Source organism: Calidris pugnax, unplaced genomic scaffold, assembly GCF_001431845.1.
Source record: "Calidris pugnax isolate Ruff unplaced genomic scaffold, ASM143184v1 scaffold211, whole genome shotgun sequence".
Lineage (NCBI taxonomy): Eukaryota > Metazoa > Chordata > Aves > Charadriiformes > Scolopacidae > Calidris > Calidris pugnax.
In genome coordinates, this window is record NW_015091083.1 from 8,009,567 (window position 1) to 8,033,039 (window position 23,473).

The 23,473-nt window shown below is 38.3% G+C and overlaps 1 protein-coding gene across 1 annotated transcript in view; it reads left to right on the top strand.

The window, feature by feature from the left end:
• Positions 1 to 23,473, top strand: part of TECPR2 (tectonin beta-propeller repeat containing 2) — a 44,678-nt gene that overhangs the window by 11,466 nt on the left and 9,739 nt on the right. Inside the window, exons 9-17 of the mRNA XM_014957591.1 lie at positions 468 to 1,462; positions 3,047 to 3,230; positions 5,913 to 6,086; positions 8,282 to 8,462; positions 9,929 to 10,070; positions 11,360 to 11,600; positions 12,391 to 12,480; positions 13,336 to 13,569; positions 17,260 to 17,408. Coding sequence (XP_014813077.1) covers positions 468 to 1,462; positions 3,047 to 3,230; positions 5,913 to 6,086; positions 8,282 to 8,462; positions 9,929 to 10,070; positions 11,360 to 11,600; positions 12,391 to 12,480; positions 13,336 to 13,569; positions 17,260 to 17,408 — 2,390 coding nt within the window. The remainder of the gene's footprint in view (positions 1 to 467; positions 1,463 to 3,046; positions 3,231 to 5,912; positions 6,087 to 8,281; positions 8,463 to 9,928; positions 10,071 to 11,359; positions 11,601 to 12,390; positions 12,481 to 13,335; positions 13,570 to 17,259; positions 17,409 to 23,473) is intronic.

Here is a 23,473-nt window from a genome sequence, read left to right on the forward strand (position 1 = left end):
TGAAAGTGATAAATTGATTAAGTCTTTTTAGATCTATTTGTTTTATTCTTTTAACTTTGTTTTGCTTTATGTAAACGGGCTTAAAGTTCTAATGTATGGGTTAATGGTAACATGCAGTGGCCTCTGCTTCCAGTTTTATGTTGGAATTGTGTAAGAGCTATTCATTCTATTTAGAATATTTGACAGTGTCTTTCTTAGCCAGGCTTTTTAGTTTTTTTAAAATAGGGTACTTGATTATTTTAATTGTTTACTATAATGGTGTAACAATTTATAATGTTTAGCTATTAAGACTTTTTTGGCTTTATATGCATCATTTGGTGTTGAAATTGGAAAAAGATCAGTATGTCAAAATTTAGATTTAACTCTGTTCTTCTCCCAGTGATAAAAATGTTTTAATTTCTTACTTTGCATCAAAATTAATATGCTTTCCTCCCCCCTCTTTTTTTTGTTTTGTTTTGTGAGAACAGAAAGTGGGACCAGGAAAAACCACAGCTCTCTGGAAGGTACACCAGTTTATGAGCGTCAGCTCTCTGGTGATAGTCCACACTCATTGAATGCAGACTCCTTTTCCATCACTTCCAGCCTCATGAGTGGCAGCATTGATCATTTGAGTACTGGGTCTCCAGATCAGGAAAGCATGTTCAGCGTGGAGTCCCATACGATCTTGCAAGAAGATAATGGTTCAGAAACTTTCAGTGTCCTGCAGTCTCCGGAGTCTGCGACTGTACTAATTAATGAAGAAAATGGAGATATAGTTGATTTACAGAAAATTCCCAACAGTGACAGTGGCATGGGTACTTCAACTGTTACAGATACTTTGACATCTGTCTCTCCTGTAATCCTCACAGAAGACTTGACAAGCAATGTTGATGGGGAATATAATGGTGATGTGGTTTCCGCGGGCGATGAATGCTGTCTTGGAAAGCTGAGCCAAGAGGAGGAGCAGGATTTTCCCACATTGTGTGAAATAGATGAAGACTTAGATAAAATGAAGCTGGAGGATACTGAAAAATCTTTTGAGGAGCCAGACCTTACAGACCAAATGTTATTGGGAAGTGACAGTGTCCTTGGTGTTCAGGCATCGCCGACACCAAAGGAAAGTGATGAATGTGGGAGGGAAGACCAAGAGCAACTCTCTCTAATACACAGTGCTCTGTCAGATCCTTCTGTGCTCCACTCTGACGGTTCCAATGATGGTTATTCAGATAACACTTCCATTTCTGGGTGGAATTTTGAAAGTGCAATCAAAGCTAAATCTGGTACTAGCGCTGCTGAATGGGTAACAGACACTCATGAAAGTAAGACCGAGAAATCTGCCTCGAGTGATGAAGAGGATATTTATGGACATGGATTACCGTATTCTTCCTCAGAGACCAGCATGCCTGAAGTTGGTGCTGGGCCTGGTTCTCAGGATGTCCCCAAGACAAGCCTAGATGAAATGGTGCTGTTAAAGTCTGATCAGGTATACGTTTTCAGTTTAGTTAACAATACTTAATTGCAGCATTTCGAAAGAAATATTCACATAATTACAATCCATTACTTCTTTAGGAAAACAATTTTTTTTCTTACTTGTTTCCTTGAAACAAGTAAACCATAAAGCCAAACAGCAGTATGTGCTTACTTGTTTCAAGTAAATGAGTAAACCATAAAGCCAAACAGCAGTATGTGTGGCAACTCTTCTGTGATGTGTTGTATCAGGCTTCAGAATGATTGACATGTGCTTATGATGTGAAGAAGCTGCACTGGCTGTATTACAGCTCAACAAAAATGCTGTCATAAGCCCATCCATTAAAGAGTGATCAGTAAACACAGGTCATGCTCAAAGGCTGCTCCTTTTTTGGAGCTCCAGTAGCCCAAATTCTGCACGATGCTCTTTCCACCTTCAGCTGACTTCATGGGGAGTTAATGCTTATTATCTCACATAGCTGGCCTTTGGTTAAGGATCATTTTACCTGTAAATATTCAGAACAAGGATTAGTCTTTCTTTGTATCTTAGACAGCAGTTAGTACTATTTGAAACGTTAACTTTTTTCCTTTTTCTGTTATCCTGCTTTCTTTCATTTTTATCTTGTGGGTGAACATTTCCAGAAATAGCAATTCTCATACAGATGATAGAAAAGAAGTACTAAATTAATTGGAAAAACTGCAGAATTGCTAAAATCACTGGGAGTTTCAGCAAAAGCCTTAAGAAGGAAATACCGTTCTTCTAGACTGGGGGGTTTGTTTCTTTTTAAATCTGTAATGGCCTTGTATTGAGATCAACCAAATATTTGTTGACAGAGGTTGAGTTGTAAGTTGCTTGTGTCTTATTTTGTAACAGCTGCAGCCCAAAGCGTAGAAGACTTTTAGTTTCAGGTTATGATATTGTTACACTCTGGAATGTTTAGAAAAGCTCCACAGATGCTTACATTTTAGGACATACATTGTATGTATGCAGTGCTTGGGTTCACCTTACACAAGCTAGCAGAATTTAAGATGGCAGTCTGTAAACCAGATTTCTGCAATACACGGCTCCTGTAGCACACAGATATTGGAGTTGGACATTTGGCTGTCTGCATTCCAGCTCTCTTGTTCCCTTTTCTCAGCACTTCATAGACAATAGATTATTTCCTGGACTACAGACAGACCTTACACTTTTATGTTTACCTTTTTTGCATCTGCCATTACTTTAAGTATTATTTATTAATGAGAAGATTTTCCACTTTTTGGAGGTAGATGACAATGTGGAATTGGTTTTTTTTGCTAAAACTTTTGTGCTACCAGTCTTATTTCACAGTACATCCTATCTTAGAGAGCACGACAATGTGGAATCGGGTTTTTTGGCTAAAACTTTTGTTCTAGCAGTATTTCACAGTACATCCTATCTTAGAGAGCACTGACACCTGTCGTTTTATTTTATACGCGGCAAATTTATTCATTGGTTAAGGTACTTAACCTTAAGTTTAGCTTTTTTTAAATCAAAATATGGGAACTGCTGTGCTGATACAGCCATCTTTCTTGTGTGGTTTGAAGGCACCTGACACCATTCTGACTCTCCAGTTTTTAGTTTGCAGAGAGCTGGATGGGATACTCCGGCCCTGGTTACGGCATCCTGAGCCTGGTTGTCTCAGAAAAGTATATTTGGTGCCTGGACTACCGAGGCAGCCTGTACTGCAGCGCCCTGCCCGCCGCCGGCCTGCGCTGGCAGAAGTTCGAGGATGGTGTCCAGCAAGTGGCAGTTTCCCCCTCAGGTGGGTTGGCTTCTGCTCCCCTGCAACCTCCTAAATATGAAATTTATCCATAGACTTGTGCGTTTTTCTCTGCTTGCTTATTTTTTTTAATAATGCCTATTACTTAATGTGGTGAAACTTGTCTTTTTTTTTTTTTTTTGAGATTACAGATTCAGGTCAGCGTATATGTAACTTCAATGTAGGCAATTTATTGTTTGGGGTTTTTTTTAATACAGTGCTTCTACAAACTTGACTGTTTGGGGCCTGTTTCAGTAAAAGTAGTGTGTTTTAGTTTTTCCTTTTTTTAAAAAAAAGTCACAGAATTATGGAGTTGTTGGAGTTGGAAGGGACCTCTGGAGATCATCTAGTCCAACTCCCCTGCCCAAGCCCAGAGCACATCACTCAGGCTGACATCCAGGCAGGTCTTGAAAATCTCCAGAGAAGGGGACTCCATGACCTCCCTGGGCAGCCTGTTCCAGGGCTCTGGCACCCTCACCAGAAAGAAGTTTTTTCTCATATTTGAATGGAACTTCCCGTGTTCCAGCTTGTGCCCGTTGCCCCTCATCCTGTCTCTGGGAACCACTGAAAAGAGCCTGACTCCATCCTCCTTCAACCCACCCTTTAGATACTTGGAAGCATTAATAAGGTCTCCCCTCAGCCTTCTCTTCTCCAGGCTAAAGAGTCCCAGCTCTCTCAGCCTTTCCTCATAAGGGAGATGCTCCAATCCCTTAATCATCTTTGTTGCCCTATGCTGGACTCTCTCAATATGTCTGTTGGTACCCAAGTCATATTGGGTGCTATGCCTGCATTTTCCCAATTTAAAATTCTTTTTTTGTAAGTGTAGAATTGGTTTTGTATGTGGGTTTGTTTGTTGATTTAGCTTTTTTTATACACTAAAGATTTTTTTTTTTTTTTAATTTCTAGTGTATTTACATATGAGTTTGTTCTGGATGGTTGGGAATGAGGATAATGTTGGATTAAAATTAAGCAAGTTTTGGATATAGACTTGCATCACTTTTGGCCTTCCAGATTGTTCCAGGACTGGTTTGAAAATACAAGTTTCTCAGACATTTTCTTTTCTTAGGCTCTTGCCTTGCCACTACTTTTCTTCCCCTGTCATCTCTAAAAGCGCGTGTCAATCTTCCCTTCTTTCTGTAGGGGAAGATTCGCTATCTCTCTTAAGAAGAAAGATGTTCTATTTGATCTGTAGCTGAGCTTTGTTACGGACAAAAAAAATTCAAGAGTGGTTGTACTAGGTGAGATCATAGGTTTATCCAGCTCGGTATCTTGTCCTTAACAGTGGTCACAAGCAGATGCCTGCAGAAAAGCAAAAGGGACAGGCCAGCAAGTGTGACATTTGCCCTTGATAGTTTCAGGCTGCAATTGTTGGTGAATTTCCTGGGCAAAAGGTTGTTTCTCTGCATTTATTATCCCTCAGTTCCAGAAATTCATCCAGTTTTTCATTAAATCCGCATGAATTTCTAGCATCCACAGTTTCCTGTGAATGTATTAACACAAGAGCATGTTAACCACAAATGTCAAAACTGAATCAAATGCTCCTTTGTGGAATTATTCGAAGGAGGTTAATGTGACAGTGTACTGCTCCAGTATGAACCAGCACGGATGCCAATCAGCAATTAAGCTTGAAATTCCATTTGATTTTCTTTTTCTGAGCTATCCTTTCTAATTTGAGTGAGGGGAAACGTCCTCAAGATGGATTTGTGCAGTTGCATTTCTGAGTTTTGTCTGCTCTTGATGTGCTATGGTAGTTTCAGGCTGCAATTGTTGGTGACTCAGAGATTTTCTGGGCAAAAGGTTGTTTCTCTGCATTTATTATCACTCAGTTCCAGAAATTCATCCAGTTTTTGATTAAATCCATACAAATTTCTAGCATCCACCGTTTCCTGTGAATGTATTAACACAAGAGCATGTTAACCACAAATGTCAAAACTGAATCAAATGCTCCTTTGTGGAATTATTCGAAGGAGGTTAATGTGACAGTGTACTGCTCCAGTATGAACCAGCACGGATGCCAATCAGCAATTAAGCTTGAAATTCCATTTGATTTTCTTTTTCTGAGCTATCCTTTCTAATTTGAGTGAGGGGAAACGTCCTCAAGATGGATTTGTGCAGTTGCATTTCTGAGTTTTGTCTGCTCTTGATGTGCTACGTAACGAGGAAGCGATAGCGCTGCCCTCTGTGGTGCAAGACAGTGTCCTGCTCAGGTGTTTGTCACTCATGACTGGTCCACAAAAGTTATGATTTACTACTACTCTTTGTAAAAGTTGAAAGTAACCCCTTTTCCTTTATGTGCTGAGGATGTACCAAACTAGTACAGAAGCAAGCTGTGAACTTCAGCCTCTTAATGGAAGGCTTATTTTGCCCCAACATAGAACTTGTTTTGTTTTAGTTTTCAGTGTGTAACTAAGGAGGAGTGACTTGCATTTGAACATTTAAAAATGGCACATACTTTAATGGTAAATGCATTTCAGCAATTCCTACAGAAGCTGGCCAGTGTTCTGGTCTTGCTTTTTTTAAAAAAAAAAAAAAAAAAAAAGGCATTTTAAAATCTTGCATTTTTGTTTAATTCTACTGGCTTGCCTTTCCCCTCACATTATTTTAGGTGTAGGTAGGACTAATCAGCTGTCTCAGCTACACTAATTGTCAAGTGATATTTATGTTCTCTCTTAACTCCTCATACAGGGGCTCTTCTCTGGAAGATTGAACAGAAGACTAACAAAGCATTTGCTTGTGGAAAAGTAACTATAAAAGGAAAACGCCACTGGTATGAAGCTTTACCCCAGGCTGTCTTTGTAGCTTTAAGTGATGACACTGCCTGGATTATCAGAACAAATGGAGATCTTTACCTGCAAACAGGTACCTGAATTAATTGCAGGCTCTTTGAATTTTTGCAGTCTAAGATTATTAGAGTTCAAGTCTATGGAATGATCACAATGTGTTTTAAACTTTTATCTGCAGTCAGGACATAGGGAAACCTTTTCGTCTTGAGAAATGATTGGAAACAATTGTGAGATTCTGTGGAGGAGGCTGGAAAAGCCCACTCATAGCCACTTATTTTTTGTGGCACATGGAGTACATACAGTATAGAGGATTTATGACATGGGAACGATATGGGATGGATACAGATAAATAAAACAGGGTTGCAGAAAATATTGAAATAATATCCTTGCCTTGAAAATAGTATGGTGCTCTGAAACAACTGAGCCTTAAGTGGGTTTACTTTTCTTGCTTTAAGGATTTTAACAAAGGAGTTAAGGACTTTGAAAGGCAATGAGATGATGGTGTGTGGCTGTTCAGAAGAAATTCATGTATGGAGGGCAGGGTAGGGAAAAGCAGCAGCTGTTTGTTTTAAAAGCACTGATCTGCTGAAGGTAAGAGTTACCACTTGAAAGCAAAGGATTCAGAGACAGAAGCTCATAAAGTGCTTTGGAAGTATTGGCAAATGGGATGTATTTTATGTAATAGAAAAAGCAAAGCCACTGGAAGAATGAAATGGGCTGTGGATCAGCAATCTTTACAGCTGCCTTTTCACCAGATGTGAATGAGGCAAGAATCAGAAAAAGGGACAGTGCAGCGGCAACTTTGAAGTGATGGCCTTAATTTTATCTGCTTCAGAGAATAGAAGAGGATGCATTTGGAAGGTGTTATGAAGAGAATATTCAGGCAAAATACAAGGAGCTAGGATAAAGGATGGAGCTCCAAGTTTTAGAGTTAAGGGAGAAGAGTATCAAGGACTGTTTGGCATGCGGACTTTGCACAGAGAACTGAGTTGGTAAGGAAAAATTACCAATAACATGATGAAGGAATTACTGGCAAAGTAAGAGGAGGACTAGGTAAGGGGGAAAACAGTAAGACACACTGAAGCAGAACAACATTTCAGAGTAGCTATCAAAATTCTTCTTTATCTTCCATTTAATTCTGGTACTCTCCTGATTTCTCTTGTAGATTTAATTACTATAGCACAATACAGAAATTCTTCATGGTTAAGAAAGCTGTTTAAATACACAACATTGTTTCAAAGAATCTCTACTCTTAAATTATTTTCTTTTAATTAAGCTTAGTAGTTACAGGGAGATCAAGTAGCCTGCCCAAGGTCACATGCATATTGCTAGCAAGCATGGATAGGGGTGATAAAGAATGGATAGTGGTGATAAAGAGTGAACTTTTGATGCCAGTCACACAGGACTCTCTGGAAGTTTGAATCAATATTTTTCCCTGGGAGAGATTGGTTTGATTATATCAGCTTACATCCTGCTGTTCCTAGGTTTCTAAATTTCTCTTTGATGCCAAAAATAAATTCTCAGTATATCTCTCTTGTTAATGTGAGGCAACCAGTGAGAGTTGTTTGTCCAAGATCCTGTGTAACTTCTATAAAAAAAGTGTGAGCTCAAAGGTTTGGAAATGATCATTCTTCTTGTTATTTTAGAATACTGTAAGGATGACTCTGTTCATACTTGCTTTGGCAGCATGATTAAGCAAAAGTTTTGTCTCTTAATGCATTTTCACACGTGGACATGGAAATCAACCTTCAGTGTAATAATTGTGAAGAAGAAAATTTCCTCTAGGTTACATGTATAAATGTGCACCTGAACATTTCCTTCTTTCAGTACTGTGGCATGCTCTTTTATAATAGCTCTGCTGCCACTGTTCAGGTCAGTTTGACTCTCTCCCTGGCACGTTTTGGGCAAAAGTTCTTCCATTACTGCTTTTTTCTTTGATGCTTCCTTCAAGTTTAATAAATGGGAGATTCCTGATACTGACACTAGAGGGAGAAAAGGAACAGAAATGACAGGACAGGACTTGTGTGCTCTGCAGGATGGTGAAGGGGGCGATGCACAGTGTTCTATGTCTTAAAATATAAATTCAGCTATATTAGAGGAAATAATAGTTTATAGAAAGAACAGTCAATAAAGGAAATGGTGATCAAATGAAAAGTGTTAGCAAGTCGGGAATATTCCCCTTCTCATTTCCTTCTTTTGGGTAGCTTTGCCTCTTCTTTTAGTTGCAAAAAGCCAAAGTTTGTAAAGCAATCCTCCTTTCTTGATTTTTAGGCCTGAGTGTGGATCGTCCTTGTGCCCGAGCAGTAAAGGTTGACTGCCCTTATCCACTGTCGCAGGTTACATCCAGAAATAATGTTGTGTGGGCACTGAGTGAGCAGCGGGCCCTGCTGTACCGGGAGGGAGTGCGCAGCTTCTGTCCTGAAGGAGAGCAGTGGAAGAGTGATATTGTCAGGTGGGACAGCATCAAATCACTGCTTTCAGTGCTGGAGCTCATTGATGTTTGAAAAAATGTTACCTGAACTCGTGTGTATACATAGATATATGTGCATGTGTGTACACAGATATATATATATATATGTCCTTTAGTCTTTGCCCAGCCATATTGAGAGTAACTGGTGTTTTTTCTGTCTGATGAATGACTGCTGTGTAATGTAAGAAATTGCCATAAGCAGAAGTGGTAACACAGTTAAAGCAAGTTTAAGAAAGTGAGAACAATTTTTAAAAGATCTTTATAATGTCTGTCAATATCACTTATTTTTTTTATTAAATACTGTTTCTTTAATCTTTGCCGTAATGGCTTTAATGAGCTGTCCAGATATTTGAGCAAATTTTTTCTGAGATGAAATCTCAGTGTTTTCTTGGTCATCCACACAGCTGGATAATTCTTTTCCACTTCCCAGTCACGGGTTTTTATAAATATTCTGGGTAATTGGTATTTTGCTTGTAGTGGAGCCTACATTCACATTAGGTAGTTTGTGATAAAGTTAAAAGCACTGAGTGTTTACTGGTGGCTTTGAGAATCCAGAATATAGTCTCTCTTGTGACATCAGCCTGTAGCAGGTTTAGGAAGAAATTCCAGTTCTTGTTGTTCTATGATTTTATCTTCTACTGAATATCCTATTGTGAAGCTTTAACTTGTGTTACCTCCCAACCTGGTATTTGGCACTTGAAAAGCCTAAGGAAATATTCAGTGTCTTGTTCAAATCTGAAATTTACATGTACTTTGATTAGTTTATTTAATGGAAATATTTGCTTGACCTACATCTTAGGTACACTCAGTGTTCTTAGGCTTTGTATTAAAATTGCAGAAAGCAATCTGTATTTGTTCTTAAATTGCTGAGACAGGTTCTCTGAAAGAAATAGCATTGTTGTCTACCTTTTAAATGTCTGATACGATCACCTGATCCTGTTGACTTTCTGAGCTTGAAAATTGTTTATTTCTATAGGAAACTTACAGTCCTAAACTCAGCTTTTATCTTTGCCATATAGTTTGGTTGAGTTTTCTGTTTATGGTCCCTGAACTGCTAGTATTGTTCTCAGAACAGGTCAAGGAAGTTGGAGGAGATATATTTATGAAGCTGCTTTATCGAAAACTTAAAGAACATAGCTCTTCATTTTGTATTTACTGAACAAAATAGTTTTTGTTTAGTTGTATTGCTATCTATCCAGGTTTCAAATCTTAAGGGATCTTTGAAGGACTCCTTTTTTTGTTGTTGAATGTTTTTTACTTATGCAAACTAATAAAATTTGAATTACTGAGTAACTGTGAAAATGTGAAACCAAATGTGTTTTTGAGCTTGACCACACTGAGTTCAATCATTTTGACCTGCTGTTAGCATTGTAACAGCTTCCTTAAAACACTGTGAGCATAAATTTGAAGTAAGGTTTTTAATTTTTTTTACTTGTTTGCATTTCCAGTGAAATGCAAGCTTTGGAACCAGTGTGCATAACCCTTGGAGATCAGCAGACATTATGGGCTTTGGATATCCATGGAAATCTGTGGTTCAGAACTGGTATAGTTTCAAAGAAACCACAAGGAGATGATAACCATTGGTGGCAAGTAGGCATTTTTTAATTTTTGCTTTCAGTTTAGTCTTTTACCTTGGTTTTATTATTTGAATTGTTTTCACATGAGATTCAAAGATAAAATTCAATGAATTGCTTGTTATAATATAGAACACTTTATTCAATACATTAAAACCACAGCGTGGCTATGGCTGAAGTTCCTTTTCATGTCTGCTATAAAAAGGGGGAAAAAAAACATCCTGTGGTCATCCAGAGCAGCATCACAGCAGTTTCCAAGAACACAAGAAATGCTCTACCAGGTCCTATCAATGGTGCACGTAGCTTGGTATCTTCATGGGGGCAAGGGGACATGCTGTTTAGGCAGAGCATTCAAGTCTGGCTGCTGAATGCAGTCTCTTCTCTTGTCTTCCAGTACCCATCCTTTTCCTTAGCTAGATGAAATAAATAAGAAGTAACCTTGCAAAAATGCTTTTATTGCCCATTTTTCCATTCAGCTGAGGTTTCTTTGAACCACGCAGGGCTGCTTGCTTCAGTCGCAGATCATGTGGGTGAAAACAAAGTTACTGCAAGTACTCTATGGTATTGATTTAGAAATCCTGATTCTTTGTTTTCCCCAGCTTCCCAGCTTTTCTTATTTTCCTCAGAGATGTGGGGGAGAAGGGAGTACAAAAACAGTTATACAGAGAACTTGTTTGTCTACATTTCTGCCTAAGTTAAAAGAATTTCAGTTTATATGCATAAATAATCTCTTCTTACATATGGGCATTATGAATAGCTTGGCTTTGATGTTATTGGCAAACTGCTTTTCTTTTTGTGCTTTTAAGCATTTCCTTTTTAGGAGTATCGCAGAGTGTTGCCAACCTAGTTGCCTATGACCATATGAATTAAAATGCCCATGAGGTTGTTGTAAAGAAGTGCTAAATACAGGTTTTTGCAATGTGATTTAGATCAGTATGCAAGTGTCTCTCTTCCTTTGGGAACTGAAAATTCACCTCCTAGTTTGCAGAGTTCGACGTGTTTTTAGGGGAAGAGGAGTCATCCTACAACAAAGGACTTTCTTAAAAAGTAGAATTCAAAGTGGGTTGTTGGGTAGAAGTGAGTTGTAAGCTGATGTTTAATATTGGTTCTGATTTATTATCAAGACTTACTTATTCAAAATGTACTGTTTTTATATTTCCCTTCCTACACTTTAAAGGTTGCTACACTCTTGATAGATTTCCTATACATAAAGTACACACACACAAAAAGATTCTGATGAAAGATTCTGCAGTTGAGCCAAAAGCTTAACTATTATCAATAACACTTATTATTTTTTTTTTCTAGGTAAGCATCACTGATTATGTAGTGTTTGACCAGTGCAGCCTGTTCCAGACAATAATCCAGGCAACTCATACGGTGGCAACAGCAGCTCAGGCACCTGTGGAGAAGGTGGCTGATAAACTGCGAATGGCATTTTGGTCCCAGCAGCTTCAGTGTCAACCCAGTCTCCTTGGAGTTAATGGCAGTGGAGTCTGGATCTCCTCAGGCAAAAATGAATTCCATGTGGCAAAGGGAAACTTAATAGGTTGGTGTGCTTTTATAGCTAATATTTTTAAGTTAAGAAAAATAAGTAGGAGGAAGGAAGTAATGACAGTTCTGTCACCACAAAAATTATCCATGGTGAGTTAGGGGAGCTTTAATAAACAGTTCCATATTTAAAAAATAAATGAAATGATTCCTTAGCATTTGGTCTTAAATACTTTTCCATTTAAAGGTAAAGATTTTCATGGAAAATTCTTTGTGCACAAGTGAACTGTGTGCAAGTTACTCCTTTTAGCACCTACACTTCTCTCTTCTCTGGGGTGAGAAGGCAATCCTAAGTTCTTGTACCTGTTACATCTAGCACAGTGGAGTCTGGTTCACGATCGGTGTGACTATGCAAAAGATTAATGTTGTGGTTTTAAAGAGGCAATAGATGAATTGCTTTATTTATTTTTCTTGCTATATTCCTCAAAATGGAATTTTGATTTAGTACGCTTCTTTGATCAGGTAAATGCTAAGAATAACCTAAAATATTGTCTATTTAACCTAATCATGAATTGGTCTCCTGATGGAGACTATTGATCTTCTCCCTTCTCCTCCTTTTCTGCATTCCCAGTTTTCTGTGTGTGTACACACATGTATGTATGTGTAAGGAGGAGGTTTTCTCCCCCTCCAACAGATTCTTGAAAGATTAATATAGAAAATATTGTCTAGATGATATGTAATAATTTATTGCAATAGAATTTGTTTTTAAATGGTAACATTTAAAATAATAACAAATTTTAATATAAAATTAAGTTTCATACTAATATTGCGCTGTTCTTTCTTTCAAGGCACTTACTGGAATAATATTGTGCCTCGTGGTACTGCTTCTGCCACAAAATGGATTTTTGTGTTGGCTTCCACGGCTTCATCTAAAGAAGGTGAGTGAATCAACAGCACAGGCATGTAATAGCTGATTTTTAAATAGAGTGGAGTTGATGGTGTAAGTAATTAAACATCCTGAATGACTTCAGACTTTGGGTGTCTTTTCTGTATGCAGAGATCTAAATTATTTGAAGTAAGGTGGAAATATGTCTGTAAAACAGCTGGAGATGGAAAAAAAAAAAAAGCATATGATTTGCTCTGCCCCTTTTGATGTGGAGTGGCATCCAGCAGAGAAACCGGGCAGTCCTTTAGGAGCAGTAACTTCCTAAGTTGCCGCAGCATGAATTGCCAGAATTTGTAATATGAAATCTTGGAGCGTGCTTTGCTGGAATAACTGTACTAATGAAGTACTTCTCCTGTGAGTGCAGTTACTGTGGCAAAATTGCACATTTTGTGGGTGAAAGTGCAACTGCGCTAGGGAATTCACTGCTAGTTAAAATAATTAGCAATTGCATTATCTAAGTACACTGGCTTTATTGGCAAAAATGTGTGTTAGAGCTAAAAAAGAATGTTCTTTTTCAAAGGCAATTGTCAAGGATAAAGAAGAGCAAAAGAATAAAGGGAAGTGGCAGTGCACCGTTATGTCTGTCTTCTATTACTTTCTTCAAATGAATTGTTTCTTCAAAAGAGATCACTGAGTACTTCCTCAATTTGAGAAAGCGAGCATTAGGTGCCTCAATAAGGTCATAGGATCCATATTTGTGCTTCAAAATCGTACCCTATGAACATAGCCAAGAAGCCTTAGTTTTGTCGTCAAACATACTGTTCATTTTTTTTTTCAGAAGTAGTTGTGTAAGCTTTCTCAGAGTGGATTAGGAATGATTTTACTAACAGAAATGTCCTTTCTGTAGGAAGCTTTCTGTGGCTGTGCCAAAGCAGCAAGGATCTGTTTTGTGTCAGCGATCAGAATCCTCAGTTTCGTCCTTCTACGGTGCAGCTGCCACCGGAGGCTGAAATGGTGCACTATTCCGCCTGCCAGGATGCCATCTGGGGCCTGGATAGCCTGGGACAGATATTTATCAGAACGCTGTCATCCAGCTGTCCCACAGGGATGCACTGGACAAAACTGGATCTCTCTCAACTAGGTATGACATTTTTATTGAGTAGACCATCTCTTAACTCTCTTGGTGGCCAGTGTTTTCCTTCAGAAGTCTCTTTTGGTGTACTGAGATGGAATATTACATTTACTGGATTAAATGGTACCTTACGAGAACTGGGCCTCGCAGCAGAGGACTGCAAAACATCAGGGACAACTATGGCTTTCAAACAACGTTTCATTTAGCCTTTTGCTAGAGACAGTATGTTTGCTGCTTGTGAGATCCTTTCTCTGTGTGTGTGGTGCTTACAGTTTGTCAGTCTGAGATGGCTCGGCCTGACACAGTGCCGCGTGGCTGTGACTACTCTAGTTATTGTCCTACAGTGTAACCAAAATCGTGTGGTCCTGGACAGTTCCATACCCAAGGCCCTGAATTTTGTGGTTAGATGAGTTCTTACCAGAGTGGCCAAAGCTTCATTATGATCCTGTCAGGGAAAAATTATGCTCCAAGAGTTGCATCATCCATATCCACGCAGCTGATAACACTCTGAGGTTTATGCCGATCTAATGATTCAGCACAATGTTAAGAACGTGCTGCTGGTTATGCAGCTCTTTTTATTTGGCTAGGCATAAGACCAAGATTGTTGACCATGTTTGGATCATTAAAATATCCTCCCAGTTTGGCTCTAGGTTAATCAGGCCGCTTGTCAGCTTCATCAGTAATATTACAAATAGATTTATTTCTTTGACAGTCTCACTGTTAGAACATTCTTATCTTCACCCTAACCTGCATTCCTGTTTCAAGAGAAGATACAAGAAATTGAGACTATGTGCCATTCTTTCACCATTTTAAAAATAATTCGAATATTTTGCAATTTTTCCATTTTTCATGGCAGTGTTCACAACTGGTCTGAGAACAGACAAGCATTTTTAGCTTCAGGGTTAGGGAAAGGCAGAAAGAGCTGGAAGTCGTGAAGCCCAATGCACAATTTTAGTATACCATTTGTAATGCTTCATGGAAAAATTTTTACAATGTGTCTTTTAAAATTAATTTGTTTGCTAGTTATACACCAGGTTTTCCAGACCTGATGAATTGGTTCCAAATCACTAATTGTACCATCACTGCTTGATGCCTTTTACCTTCACTGACCTACAAGGATAGGTTTGTCCACTCTCTCCTTCTCACGTTGCTTAGTAGAGTTGGAAACTTTTCTCATGATACTATTGCTTTCCAGCAGTTTAGGTAGTAACTTATGTAACTGAAATAATAAATAACTTCTTGGAATTGTCTGAAAACCTCAAAGCATTCTTAAAGGAACTCAGTGGAGTAGGTACTAGCTGACTGTGATATCTGCTTTATGAACTTCAGCAGTTCAGAAGTTCAGCCTTTACATTCAGCTGTTCTTGGGAGCTTTGGGGCACTCTGGGGTGGTATTGCAGAAATCTGGGGTCGGGAAATACTTCAGACACTCCACTTTACCTGTCACTGTGGATTAATAACTTAAGTATGAAACTGTTTTAGCCATTTTTCCTCCAATTAAATGTGTGTGATAGATCACTGCTGATAAGTGCATCTCCATGGTTATAATATAAAAGCCTTTATTTGCTCTAATAGGGCTGAAGAAATTGGAGAACTATTGTTATTGATCATGTGTATGCTTAAGTTTACTCCTGAAACGTTAGGACTGTAATTTGGTGGTGGTGGTGGTGTTACAGCATTTTGCTGTAAAAATGCAATTCAGAATCCCGTATGGAAGTGATGGGGTTACCAGGATTTATGTTGAAATATTCATATATTGTTGGTAGTATCTTCCTCTTGCCTTTACACTATGTACTGGGAGCAGTATCTAGTAAATTATTTTGATTAGGTTTCCACTATCAGTGTCAAGGTTTCCAAACGCAGCAGAATGACCTTTGGGTTTCAACAATCAACAATGCCTCTGAATCATGCTACTTTCTCTAAAGAGTAGATGAGTGTGGTTAGCACGACCTTCTCCTAAGATAAAAACAGTAAGTGGGAGGAGGAAGAAACCCCAAAACATTTACATAAGGACTGTATTTTTGAATATCAAATTGTACTGCAGACGTAAATAATATCAGCTATGCCGAGTAGGTGATATGTGATTCCCTGTTTGAGGGGTCTGGTGCTTGTTTGGATCAGAACATTTCAACAGCTGAGACACCGTGTGACAAAGACATTGCTTCCAGTCGTACTTCATGTTAGAAGGAATAATGAAATTTTAAGTAAGACTTTGACTTTTTAGCTCAATGTGAAGCCCCTGCATGCAAGAAAAAGTTGTTTTAGATGTTCTTAGCCCAAGCAGTGGAAGTTTTTGTGTATAGTTTTGTCATTTGTTTTAAATATGAAGCTGTGACATTAAAGGAAATTTTGCAGGTGAGGTGAATTAATTCAAATTCCTGTGATTGAGAAAGTTAGTAATTTTGGTTCATGAGAAGATCTGTTTACTATTACAGATAACTAAAAGATAAGCTGTCTAGTCCTGTTGTTTCCTGTTCTTTCCCCCAGTAAGCCTTAATGACAGGGAATATTGCCTTCTGCAGAAATACATGCTTTAAGCTTGCACTTTGTGGGATAAAATTGCACCCCCGTCTTTAAGGAATGCTGTATCTGATGCACTTTTACAAGGATTTGTTGCCAGATTTCACAGGACTGAAGACAGAACTGTTACCAAGGATGGGATATCCCAAGCAGTGCTGGCATGTTCAATCAACAAGCAAGGCCTATTTTTAGAGTCTGTAGTTTGGATTCTGACCAGAGCATTCCTTCTGTAGTGTATCTGTACTGATTGGGTCCCTCTTTCTGTAGAACATGTTTTCCATTACTTAGCACTGTGTTGTCCCAACGTTGAAAGGAAAAAAATAAATCAAATGTTACATGTATTACGTCACGTGGCTATTTTAAAATGCATTTGAAAGAGTTCCAGTTGGCAGTTAACTAGCATCTCTTTTTAGTCTAAAATACCAGGTATGCTTCTCTACTGTCTTTGCAAACCTTTAATAGCAAGATTGATGGGTGTGATCAGGTTTGCAAAAAAAACCCACATCCCAAAATCCCAAAACATACTTATTTGCCAGCTTGGTTTTCATTGTGCTGATTTACCCCTTACATAGGGTTAAAATACCACTGCACTTTTGAGGTAGGTGTAATAAATATCTACACTGCTGAATACAAATCCATTTGAAAATCAGCTGCTCTGTTTACAGATGTGACACTGGTATGTTAACACTGAAATGCATAATCCATATGCTGTCATATTTTTCGAGTGCTAGGAGCATTAGGAATGCTCTTTGCTGAATGTATTAGCAGTTCAACACCTTTAAAAAAGCTACAGGCACGGCCAGCTTCAGAGAAAAGTTCACATAAGGTCATGTGAAAGTTTGTCTAGGCACTGATAACATTTGTCATGGAATGTTTCCCTACTTGAATTCAGTTATTTTAACAGCATATTTTTAGTGTGCTTTGGAAATTGTAGTATCCTGTGGCTAAAACATCTATTTTTAGATTTAAAAGAGAAGTACCTCACATAAGCTACCTGTTGTTTTTATTCATTGTATCCAGTGATTTTTTTTTGTCTCTCACAAGATGTGTTAACTTTTAATCAGTTTTATGAGACTGTGTTTAAAGCTAGTTTAATACAGTAAGTCTAAATAAAAATTCTCATTAGTAGCTGAATTTGAAAGGAAAATGCCAGGTTGCTAATAGTCTTTTTTGTATTAGGTGGTGTAAAGCTGATCAGCTTGACCTGTGGAAATCAGCACGTTTGGGCCTGTGACACCAGTGGTGGCATTTATTTCCGTGTAGGAACTCAACCTCTTAACCCAAGTTTGATGCTTCCCGCGTGGATAATGATTGAGCCACCCATACAGGTAAAATGTTGCTTACAATTCCTTGTAATCCAGTGGTTTAGCTCTATGCATTTGAAAAAGAATAATTTTTAACATGGAAAACAATAGAGCCAGATTTTAAATGTGCAGCTTAAAACTTTGTGCCACATGTTTGAATTTTACAAGATTTCTCTCTCAAAAGCAAAAAACCAAACCCCCAGAAAAAAAGTCCCCAGAGTTTGTATAATGTATGCTAAACATGCTGCCTTGTCACCATGTCGTCTCAAATTCATCTAACCATTAAAAATCAAGTCACTTGAATTATATTTTTTTTTTCTTAAAAGTGGAAGATTTTGTTTTGCTTTCTGTCCTTAATAGAAGTTTACTTTTCCTGTAACGCAGCAGCTTTATTGGCATGTGGTAGAATGGACTCTTGAACCATCTACCGAATACCTGCTGTGTGCTAGCCAAGAGGCTGGGCTGGCAAAGAGCACAGAGCAGGGGGTGTGGGAAGGCTCTGCTGGAGTGGCATCGTGATGAAGTACCTGCCTCCTCCCTTTATCCTCACCCTTGTGAGTCTGGGGTGCTTGCCAGGGTGCTACGCCTGGATTTAGGGACTTTTCCTTATGACCCAGTGGTAGTAAGCCTGCAGTACAATTGCAGGTCTTCTCCCTCGTTTGGGAGTGGAAAGAAGCCTCCTAATGTACCCTGGGAGCATCTTTTCTGAATATAGTGAATGGGCAAAATATGTTTCTCCAGTGCCTGGTTTCTTTTTTAATCTCTCCTTAAACCTCAGCGCTTGCTTTCGTTGCCGCTCTAATACTTTGCAAATTAAACTATGAAACGGGAGTGATTTCTGTGTCGTGGGCTGGGACTGCTGGAAGGGAGCTGACCTCTGACTGCTGATTTCATTCTTTGCTCCTTGGCACGAAACCACTTTAACTCTCTGCTGATCTAGCACAGTAGCACTGGATGTGTTTGCATACTTGATTTGCATTTTATAACGTTACAGAATTTCTCTTGAAGATTTTGAAATGGGGGGTACTTTTGAAAGGACAAGTTGAGAAATCAAAGTAAATCTGAGGCAGTGGAGTTGCAATAGTTTATTTGTTTTTTACATCATTGGCTGTTAGTTGTGCTTATCTCTCATCGGCCGATTGCTGGCGCTTTCTGTGAATCTCGGGGTGTAACAGCGAAGAAGGGCAGGGAAATGAAACTGGAGATTTGCATCCTGTCAGCACAGCACTCGTGGGACTTGTTCTGCTGGGCTGGGGACGTGGTCAGTCAGAGCTGGAGAAATGGCACCTTGTTTTGCCGAATAACAGAACAGTGGGATAAATAAGTGCCAATATCACTTGCAACACGGGCTAGATTGTGCTGCAAGTGGGTCTTTCTGATGTAATCTGTAAGAGGTAATTTTTACAGGGGATAGGGCAGCAGGAAGGGGAGGCTGAGGGTATCAGTGATGACGTCTTCCAGTAGTGTTCTTAAAAAGGGAGGGAAACACATTTCAGGATGTGTTCCACTTAAACTGAGTTTGCCAAGAAACAGAGAATTAAACTTGTGTCATATCTTCTAAAAAAAGATTTGGCTATCCAGGAAACAAGCCTGAAAAGCTGTTTCTCTACACCGATACTATTTTGTTTGTATTAAGTGCACTGTCTACTCCTCCATTGAAGTAGAATAAACTATTCAATACAAAGGTGTTTAGGAGAGACTGGGATTTGATGTGGCTCATTATTTAGCAGTAACTTCCTTATGTAGAAAGTCTTTAAGTGGACAAGGTTGAAAATCAAATTATTTCCTATTAGCCTATTGAGGAAGCTGGATGATGTTGCCTTCTAAAATTATAACCTTCTGATACCCAGAGCAGTGTCATTCTCTTTCCTGTTATCTTGCCGACACCTGACATTGCACATTTAATGAGTCAATATGAAAGGGCAAAAATTCAAACATAGCTTGCAGAGAAGATGAAAGCTTGTTTTGACACAATTCCAGCACATTAAAACAAGTCATTAAAGTACTGAAGGAGCTGCCATTCATGCTTTTACAAAGGCTTAATGCAAAATAAGAAAATATGTGAACTTTAAAATTATTTCCAAATGCTAACTTAGTGTTTGGATAACAAATGTAACAGTTGATGGCTGAGAAATGGACTATTCAGGGAACAGTATTTGCTTATTAGCAGCACCTTACTGTTATCTCTCCCTTAATTGACTTCGACACAGTTCATGCTGCATCACCTTATTGCAGAACAACAGAAATATTTTAAGAAGTGTTTGTGGACGATTCAGTCATTTTCTGTTTGAAGAAGGAAATCAAAATTGCCTTTCACTTGCTTTAAGTACAGGAACATTCTCAAATAACGTAATTTAAAACCAACTATGGATATTTCATTCCCTAGTAAATGTCAGAGCCAATATGACTTGCCATATCCCAGATCTCATGACTCATGAGCAGCTACAGACTCTGCTTTTATGGTGTCACTTTTCGTTAAAGGAGTGCTGCAGTGGCACAGCATCCATCTTTGCACAGCTTCACAAAGGTATTCAGAGACAGTGGGTTTGATGGGATTTTACTCATGCCAAAATCAGTGAATGTAATTGAAGTTCAGGCTTTGCTGTATGGTTGGTTTTTAACCTAGACTAAAACCATTCTCTTTTTTTCACTCTTCCCTTTGTTAACTCCCTCCTGCAGTATCTCTTGAGATGAAAAAAAATAACATTTTATGTTCTCTGCCCTAACTTTTCTTTATTTTACCCAACACTTCAGAAGTGGTTGATAACATCATTACAGTGTCTTGAGTGGTAAGAGTTTATATGCGGATGTTTTCTGTGCTTCATCCATTCTCTTCTGCAGTCTTAAAAGTCAGAATAATTATGCAGTTAAGCAGCTTTTTGGAAGCTGCTTTAAGGGCATTGACAAAGCTGACCAGAATTCTTTGATGAAATGATTTTAGTCCAGGAAATGGAAAGTGTTTTTCATCCTACTGTAAATACACTGGATAAAACTATTACCTGCTATAGCATGCCTTGATATACATTAAATTTAATTGAAACAAAACAAAACAGGAAATATAAATATTACTTATGTTGATACTATAGAGTATGTTTTTACATGTCTGTGCATGTATGTTTATGAAAATGGAAGCTTTGCAGATTTCTGGCCTAAAGAAATAATAATTAAAAATTAAATATAAAATTAATATAGTCAGTAAAACTAATTTGTGTAATTATGGAATAGAAGTTGATCAAAAGTTAAAAATTATCAAATTCCTTTAAAAGGTCCTCAGCAGTTGAATGCTTGTTTGAAAAGAATTCTCCAAACATTTCAGCTTTTATTTTTGGAACCTTCTGAAAAAGATGCAGAGCAAACTCTGATCTTGAGAAATACTGAAGAAAGCAGAACTTTATTTAGGAGAATTAAAGGGAAACAAAGATGAGGAGAAGTATTTGTAATAACTGAGCAATCATCTATTACTTGTGAACAATCAATCTTACTCTAAAAATAGATGAAACATTTTATTAATTGCCATTTGCTTAATTGATACTCTTTGCTCTTTTTGTAACCAAGTTTCATAGAGAGTAGGATTGAAAAAGCAATTTTATTAAATTGAGAGGTTTATGTAAGTTTCTGCATAGCTTGTCCAAACTGTGGAGTAAAAGGGGTTTATTTAAGGAGATGTTTGCTATTTGGCTGCTGTATATCCTTTGTAGTTCCTAGGCTCTCAGCAGAAGAGCACCACTTCACTTTAACTTAGTTGGCTGTAAAATGATCTCTTGCAGTATGTGCAGTTTGACTTAGAGAAACCTTTGATTTACTGCTTTTCCCGCAAACAACCTGGTAGTTGTCTCTTTAAACTTGGTATCATAAATAAGAGAATCAAAATTCTTACTAATCTAGGAGGAGATTATTTTTTTTTTTCACACACACAAAAAATTAAGGCTGTTCACGCTTTCACTGTCATTCAAAAATCGTTAAAACTGCAAAGCAAATGGTAGCTAAAAATATCATTTGAAACTTAGGAAATTTCTCTGTAATTCTGCAAAATCAGTACACGCTAGATTTAATTTCTTTTCAATGCCTTCCATTCTTTTAATCTACCTTCAGTGCAAGGAGCTTGGCTGTGCCTTACGATGAGTGATGACTTGTTAGAAATGGCTGTCATGATCTTTGTTTCCTTTCCTCTCTTTAAATAAAATTCTGCTTACTTACAGAATACTTAATGCAAGTCTGGAGACTTTCTTCCTCTGTCACCTGCCTTGCCTTTGCATTTTGCAGGGAGGTTTCTATTATTATTAAGGCCAGTTTTGTGTTAAGTGGTACTTACAGGAGGAAGCGGTGAGCGCTCCTCGAGATCAGATTTTGCCATTAAATCTTTTTTTGGTAGGTGCCAACCAAAATTAAAGCTGAAATGTAGGAGGGATTTGTTTGAAATGATCTTCAAGGATTGAATATTTGGAGGGGGAGGGATTTTTCTGTGGAAAATGCTTCTTTTATTTCAGAATCACTGCTTTGGAAAGTACTTGCCATGGAAAACTGTTCTTTCTGATGCATCTAATCCACGTGACTATTCTTTTCAAGTTGGGTTGTTTGGATGAGCACAGAGTAGCTCGTGTTACCTACCTGTGGCACAGATTATCTTTCCAAGTTGCTCTGAGTTCTCCTTTGGAGTGCTAAGACAAGATGTGGAGGAACTATCTTTGATTAGACCAGAATCTTTGATTCTGCTTAGGTTGGAGAGGTAATACACTCATTAAACCTTCTGGTTATCTATCTCTAGACCAGGCTAGCTAATCTGTTGTTCCATCTATCTCTACTCATGCGAGGCCTCCTGAAGATATTAATAGGGAGAGGGTTTTTCCTGGAGGACTGTGCTTTTCAAGATCATGTAGAGAAAAACTGGCAGTAGTCAGAGTAGCTCTATCGAGGTGGGTTGCAAATAAGTATAGGAGATCAAAGCTCCTGCAGCAGTGTTATTTTGTTAAGCTGTTTAAGTTCAAATGTGTGCTATTCTTCACAGGCATGCCTTTCCTAAGAAACCGTAAGTTACATAAAAGGTGCTTTAGATAATGAAAAAAATGCAATTCCAGCATTTTTACTAAAGTTGCCTCACACCGATTCCATTGCTCAGTTCAGTGCTTATTATCTTCCTTTCTGTTGCTCGTTAAGAAAAACGCTGTCACTATATTTCACTGTATTTTTCTGCTTTGGAGTTCTAGCCTTCTGATATTTGTTTAAAGGCATTGCTATCGCCATGTTCAGAAAAGCGTGCGTGTAGCCTGTCACATTAGATAGCAATTACTATCAGCACCAGAAGCTTCAGATCAGAAAAAATACACCAAATGAGATACACCCAGAAAACTGAGTCGACGATCCTTCCGTATCCTTGTGAAATATGATCTCAAGGTGGTGTATTTGCTTTTTTGGCAAGACTAGCTTACACTGAAACCAAAAATTGTGGGAAGGAGAACAGTCTGTTTTTGTACTTCCATTTGTTCAGTACTAGAAACATCCTCACATCTGCACTCTGGGAAGCATTGACCTCATTTCTGATCCCTGACCCCTAGAATACTATTGTTTTTATCCAGCATTTTGCATTTTAACACATTGCACAGCCTTGTGTTTGGGGGCTGCGCTTTACCTGGGGCAGTACTTAGTCCAGAGCTTTAGCACTGGGTGAGTATTACTGGATGAGTAATAATATTTTTTTTTACCCCCTCCCTGAGTTTGTGGAGTTTTCTTTTATAGGTGTTATGATGTAGTGGTGGTTTTTTTTCTTGGTTATGTAAATGAATTGTAACACGTAAGGGTTATATGCATTTGTTCATAAAGCAGTGTGGTAATGAAATGAGAGTTTCTGTTACTAAAAGGTGTGTGACGTTTTCATCACAAACGTGTTAAATACTATGGACAAAAAGCAAAATGGCAGAAAAAGCAATAGTTTAATAACTGTTTAAAATTGGCCGAGCAAAGCAGAGCTGAGGCTGAAGTTAAAGACACAAGGGTGGTTTTACCTTAAAAATGGTTTACTTTCCTTGGTAAGGTATTTAAGTCTGGGAAACGAGAGAGGTGCGCTTTACTGGCATAGCCTGTGTGAGAGAGTG